Below are 7,141 nucleotides of genomic sequence, written 5' to 3'. Positions count from 1 at the left end.
TCCAAGGCCGGTGCTTTATCCATTACACCACCTAGCCGCGCCCCCATATACTACTTAAGTGTGACCTTATGTAAGTCATTTAATATCTTGAAGCCTCAGTTTCTTCATCTGAAAATTACAATAACAATAGCACTCTCCACACAGAGTTGTTGAGGAACAGATGAGCTAATACATGAAAAATACTTTTCAAATGTTAAATCAATATATAAATAATATATCATTATTATTATTATTATTATCACATCTAGATCTATTATCCAAACTACATAAACATCTCCAGTTCCTTTAACTCATTGTTATGAGTGACCTCAAAATCCTCCACTGTCTTGGTTGTGTACTTGTGAGAAGTCTTCAATTTAAGAATGCCTTCCCTAAACTATAGTGGGCCTCTACACTCACTTCTATATCCCATAAATACATTCAGATACTGTTGAGAGACTGAAATGCAGTTGCATCATAATAGTAAACTGAGTGCAGGTGATGCAAAGGCATGCAGGGCCTCTTGGAAGGAACACAGAATCCTCCTTGACTTTGCTGCAATTTTACCTCCTTTATTCCAAACTACTTTGGCTGCAACCAATATATTCCTGGAGAAGAAAGATTTCTTTTGTATCTTCTCATACAACCTAGTACAGTGTTCTATAGGCAGTTAAATGTTGTGTACTGACTAAGGGTTGGGTCTTTTTATTTATTTGATCTTGGTTCATTTCCCAAGGAGGGGTGTTCCATAAGTATGAGAAATAAAGGAACAACACAGATTTTCAAAAATCAATCTCTCTGAATCTATCCATTGCTCTTAATTCTGCTCTTTGTAACAGAGTTGTAATAAACTTGGGCAGGAAGATGAAGGGGCCAAGAGGTTCTGCATAGCTTATGAAGAAACCTGGGATGTAAATACTCCAACTACTTCTTTAGTTATGTTTCAGGCTAGGGGATGTAGAAGACTATTTTTTTTTTTTGAGAGGGGATTCTGATTTGGAGATCTCATTTTTTTTCCCTCCCAAACCAGAAAAAAAAATTACTCCAATTTTTCTGTTCCCCTCACTGCCTGACTCTGGGGGTTCTACATTTCAAAATATTCTAAATATGATCATTTAGGACTGAACCAAGTTATATATGAAAAATAGTTTAACACCTCAAAGTTATCAGTGACTTTAGATAATTAAAGAATTAAAAAAACTTGTTGCATTATAATCCAATCAGATCCAAGAAGCATTTATTGAGTACTTATTGTATGCTGGGCCCCAGACAAAAACAGAAAAAGTGAAAAACAATACTAAATATTTAACAGCACATCATTTAACACGATTTTTAGTTTTATTCATTTTTCTCTCCTTAAAAAGAAAGCTTGACACATTTTTTCCTTCAGGGTTTCAAAAGTTTTAACAATATTACATCTTCAGTTATGGTTCTGGGAAGATACCATTCTGGGTTTCATGGGCTATGACTTCACACATACAGTTGGAAATCTTGAAGTCCGGGGTTTGTTCATTGCTTCTGGGACAAGATCCAAATTTGTAAATATGTTCAGAAACCTCTCTCGTGTAAAAAGCAGCTAAAGTTTGCTCAAGGAGACACAGCCAGCCACAGAAAATCAGACTTGGAATTTAGGTTTACTGAAACTTTTCATGAATAAAAATGGCTTGATTAATTCCACCTTCCTCATCCCTCTCCCCCATGGGAAAAAAAATTTTTTTTTTTGAAGACTGGAGGGAAAATTCTTGGGTAGAGTCAGTAACCTAACTGCAAGTCTTGTGTTACTATAGGACATGGCTGTGTGAAGCAGACTCTTAGAGTAGCTTGGAGGTGAAATAGGATACCAGACTATACAAAGCGTGTTAAGTGGCAAAAGAGTTGAAATGAATCTTTCTTTTCCAATTTAAACCATGCATATGGCTGTTAGTAACTGAATGAAGACATTTTAATCCTATATATATTTTTATTTTGACAGTGACCTTTTATAAGTGTGCAATAGGGACAAGCCCAGGGATATTCCAAAGGAGCATTTCAGGGTAATTGTATATGAAATGTGTTGCTATGTGATGATATTAATAATACATGAATCCCATGTTATAGCTAATATATAGCTCATTTGGTGGGAGTGCCTTTAAAGCAGTTTGCAAAAAATATCATTTGAATCATATCCAGTTTTTTTAAACCTGTTTCAGATGGGGGAGACTGAGGTTTCACTTGGCTAATTCTCACAAGGTCAATTGGCAAGGCCTAGAATAAAAGTCAGTATTACTTTCCATTCTGCTGTTTGGTTCCACATTTCCTTTTATGAAATATCCCCACAAAGAAAACAAAACAAAATTACCCATAAGTTTGAAAGCACTATACACAAATCATCTAAAATTTGTTTCCTTAAGTTTTCTGAGATATTCTAAAAGTAGGAGGTTTTGCATTGGGGGAAAAAATGTACTAAATAAGGACCAGCTTAGAAGCTAGGAGATTCATATTTTAGTCTTTTACTGTCACTTCATCTCTCGGCTTCCTTTTACTCATCTGTCAGATAGGAGGGATGGACTGACTGATCCTTAAAGTCCCTTCCAGCTTTTAAAGGCTATGGGTCTAAATTCAGCCTTCTGTACTTGTGCTTAGCAGAATCTTTGAAAGCTTTGGTACCTCAGTTTCTTCATAAGTTAAATGGAAGACTTGCCAACCTTGACTATTCACAGAAAAGGAGCAAGGATAAATAGATGATAAGAAAATAGTTGAAAAAAACACCGTGTAAATATCAAAGGTTTCATAAATGGATTATTATTGAAAATTAAATGGAATGCTGATCCTTAGCTACTGGGGTTGTTTTAACCAAAGTTATTCAAAGGGGCACTGGAGATCTGGATTCCAATTCAGCTTTTATTGACTTGGGCAAGATTCATTTCCATTCATTAAATGTAATTTTATAAATTCTGGAATGGGGAAAATAACACTCTCTCCTCAAAACTATTTTAAAATACATATTAATAATGCCATTTCAGTAGGGTTTTTTGATACTATTGTCTTTTATTCTTACACCAGATACAGGCTATTTCATTCTCCACAATTCTCCTTACCCCCCCCCCCCCAATTCTTTTTTAACATGGAAACAAACAAAATAAAATGGACCAAGAACAACACTGATTGGAGGCAGCATTTTTTTTTTTTATTTTAGAGCCCAGTAACCTATCCCTGCAGGGGAGGTAGTCTCCCTGTAGAGCCCTCAGAGAAGCAAGGATAAATGAAAGATGAAAAGGAACATTGATATAAGAAGGAACAAATATGCAAATGAATTGAAATACTATATAAATCTAAAAGATGATGCAACATAATTATATCATCCTATTAATTGGCACTTCAGACACCTATAGTGAAATGATGACTTCAAGATTCAGAAATGCTTGCTGAGTTACCAAAGATTAAACTGATAATATAAAGTTAGTCACAGAGCAGCTAGGAACACAGTGGATAGAAAAAACAGTGAACTCAGAGTCAGGAAGACCTGAATTCAAATCTAATCTCAAACACTTCCTAACTATGTGACCCTGGGCAAGTCACTTCACCCTGTTTGCCTCGCTTGTCTTATCTGCCAGCTGAGCTAGGAAATCCTAAATGAGGTCATGAAGAATTCAATGGAACACAACAGCATAACTTTGGGGCTAAATGGACCAAAATTTCCATTTCTTCTCTACAACATCAGGCAATAGTAGTTTGCCCCTTTGAAACAGAAGCATGTTGAGGTTTTGTTTTTTTTTTGATTTGCCTGGAACCTAGCAGTCACTTAATGGTATTGGATTAATTTCAATTACTCAGGACATCCACAATGGAAAGGAATTGGATAAGGTCTATATAGGAACTATTACTTAGTTAACCATGATAACAGTCTAAATCATTGAGAATTTACCATATTAATGACTAAAGTTTGAGAAATTACCATATTAATTATTGTGCTCTACTACTACTATTACTACTACTACTATCACTTAATATTCTGGTCACTACTCCCACACCCACTACTATTGCTGCTGCTACTACTGCTGCTACTACTACCAGCACTAACACTACTACTACTACTACTACTACTACTACTACTGCTGCCGCTGCTACTACTCCTATCACTACTATTAATACTATTATGGTCACTACTCCCACACTCACCTACTGCTACTACTACTATTACTACTATCAATCACTACTATAACTATTACTATGGCCACTACTCCCACACCCACTACTATTACTACTACTAATACTACTACTGGTACTACTTCTACCTCTACTACTGCTACTACTACTACTCTGGTCACTACTCCCACACCCACTACTATTGCTGCTGCTACTACTATTACCACTACCATTAATACTACTTCTACCTCTACTACTACTACTACTACTACTACTACTGCTACTACTACCAGCACTAACACTACTACTACTACTGCTGCTGCTGCTACTCCTATCACTACTATTAATACTATCATGGTCACTACTCCCACACTCACCTACTACTACTACTATTACTACTATCAATCACTACTATAACTATTACTATGGCCACTACTCCCACACCCACTACTACTACTACTACTAATACTGGTACTACTTCTACCTCTACTACTCTTACTACTATTCTGGTCACTACTCCCACACCCACTACTATTGCTGCTGCTACTACTATTACCACTACCATTAATACTACTTATACCTCTACTACTACTACTACTACTACTACTACTACTACTACTACTGCTGCTGCTGCTGCTGCTGCTGCTACTACTCCTATCACTACTATTAATACTATTATGGTCACTACTCCCACACTCACCTACTACTACTACTATTACTACTATCAATCACTACTATAACTATTACTATGGCCACTACTCCCACACCCACTACTACTACTACTACTACTAATACTGGTACTACTTCTACCTCTACTACTGCTACTACTACTACTCTTACTACTATTCTGGTCACTACTCCCACACCCACTACTATTGCTGCTGCTACTATTACCACTACCATTAATACTACTTATACCTCTACTACTACTACTACTGCTGCTGCTGCTGCTGCTACTACTCCTATCACTACTATTAATACTATTATGGTCACTACTCCCACACTCACCTACTGCTACTACTACTATTACTACTATCAATCACTACTATAACTATTACTATGGCCACTACTCCCACACCCACTACTATTGCTGCTGCTACTACTATTACCACTAATACTACTTCTACCTCTACTACTACTACTACTGCTACTACTACCAGCACTAACACTACTACTACTGCTGCTGCTGCTGCTGCTGCTGCTGCTGCTACTACTAAATGCAGCCTGTTGAAAAGTCTCTCATTTCCTTGAATAGTAGGTGCTCCGCGAACCGAAGCTTTTGCTGCTCTGGGCAGCAGTGGACAGAGAATTGTTCGGCTGGTCCGGAGCTGCACTACACAGTTGTTGAGGTTTTTCTTTCTTTCCGGAGTCCACTTTTCGGAGCGGTTACCCTCAAAACCTTTGAGGTCTTATGATATTTTACTACCTAATAGGTTTTAGTGCCTCGGTGGTAGGGTCGTTAGCATGGGCAACTCGGGAAATAATAAACTATTTAATATCTCAATTAAGGGAGCTCAGGGGAGCCCTTTGGCGTGCCCCCTCCCCCATTTCTTCCAGTCCACACGCCCGTTCACTGTCGGGCCGGCCCGCACAAGGCGACGCGCACACCCGTGTACACACACAGACACACACAGACACACAGACACACACAGCCACGCACGGGGCGCTGCCACGCTAAGGTAAAAGCCTCCCCTCGGGGCTCTGCCCGTCTCTCTCAAAGTTCCGAGAAGCCCTTTCCCGGGCCGTGTTTTTCAGGAAAAGCCGGGAGCGGCGCGCCGGGTCCGAGCGCGGGGCCCGTGGGAGTCTCTTTTTTTGGGGGGAGGTCGAGGGCCCCCCACCCTTGCCCGCTCTCCGGCCCGAGCCCGCTCCCGTGTCCTTGACCTACATTCCCCGCGGCCGCGGGGGCCGCGCGGGCGAGGGTCCGGCCGGCGGGCGCGAGCCGGGAAACTTGTCCGGGGCGGCCCCCCGGCCCCCGCCCCGGAGAGGCCCCGCGCCGCGCGGCGCGGGGCCGGGGGCGATCCGCGCGCGTCCGTGCGGGCGTGTGCGTGTGCATCCGTCCCAGCCGTCCGCCCGGGCGGGCGCGAGCGCGCGGGGGGCGCGTGCACGTGCGCGCGCGCCGGGGACGGTCGGGGGCGGCGGGAGGAGGGCGGGAAGGGGGCCGCGCCGGCCGCGTGACGTCACCGGCATTGGTTACACGACGTTCTCGAACTCCGCCCCACGTGCGCCGGGGGAGGAGGAGGAGGAGGAGATGGGGGTGGGGAGAGGGAGGGGGTGAGGTGGGGATGGGGGGGGCGGCCGGGGAGGAGTGGGGGGGGACAGGGAGCCGAGCTGAGCTCAGCCGATCCCACGTGTGACGGATCTCGCCGCTTCCCCGGCTCCGCCGCTCTGTGAGATTCGGTGGAGCTCGGGAGGGGGGGAGGAGGGGCCGGAGGAGGAGGAGGAGGAGGAGGAGGAGGAGGAGGAGGGAGAGCTCGGGGCTCGGAGCCGGCCGCTGCTCTGCTCCGATCACTGTGGGGCTTCGTTTTTTGGGGCGGGGGGGCGGGGGGGGCCTCAGATATGGAGGCAGATGGGAGCCAGGCCACCTCTGGAAGCCCCAACGACTCACAGCACGACCCCGGGTAAGTTTCCCACCCCCTCCCCGCCGCCGCCTCCCGGATCGCTGCCCCGGCCGCGGGGACGACGGTGCATTTTGTAGGACGCCCCCCGCCCGCGCCCCCGCCCCCCGTGGAAGTTCCACACCTTTGTCTGCTTGCCTTTGGCTCCAGCCCCCCCACCCCACCTCCCGGCTCCCTCCTCCCCCCCTCTTCCTTTTAGCTTTTGTAAGTTACACGTCAAAATGGCCGATCTGACATCTGTGCTCACTTCTGTTATGTTTTCTTCCTCTAGTAAAATGTTTATCGGTGGCCTGAGCTGGCAAACCTCACCAGGTAAGGGAGGAGGGGAGGGGGGAGACCAGGACCCCCCCTTCTTGGCTTCTTTATTGCTCTTTGTTATCCCGGTGCAGACCCCCATACCCCCCGCCATTGGCTCCCCACTT

The 7,141-nt window shown here is 44.1% G+C and overlaps 1 protein-coding gene across 8 annotated transcripts in view; it reads left to right on the top strand.

Moving 5' to 3' along the window:
• Positions 1-6,644: 6,644 nt before the first annotated feature.
• Positions 6,645-7,141, top strand: part of MSI2 (musashi RNA binding protein 2) — a 518,635-nt gene continuing 518,138 nt past the window's right edge. For all 8 annotated transcript variants that reach the window (XM_074223649.1, XM_074223647.1, XM_074223646.1 and 5 more), the window contains exons 1-2: positions 6,645-6,722; positions 6,991-7,031. In XM_074223649.1, the coding sequence (XP_074079750.1) occupies positions 6,661-6,722; positions 6,991-7,031 (103 nt within the window). In that variant the 5' untranslated portion in view covers positions 6,645-6,660. The remainder of the gene's footprint in view (positions 6,723-6,990; positions 7,032-7,141) is intronic.

Source organism: Macrotis lagotis, chromosome 2, assembly GCF_037893015.1.
Source record: "Macrotis lagotis isolate mMagLag1 chromosome 2, bilby.v1.9.chrom.fasta, whole genome shotgun sequence".
NCBI classification, from domain to species: domain Eukaryota; kingdom Metazoa; phylum Chordata; class Mammalia; order Peramelemorphia; family Peramelidae; genus Macrotis; species Macrotis lagotis.
The sequence above is the reverse complement of the archived record's forward strand: the minus strand, read 5'-3'. Positions and strand labels throughout refer to the sequence as shown.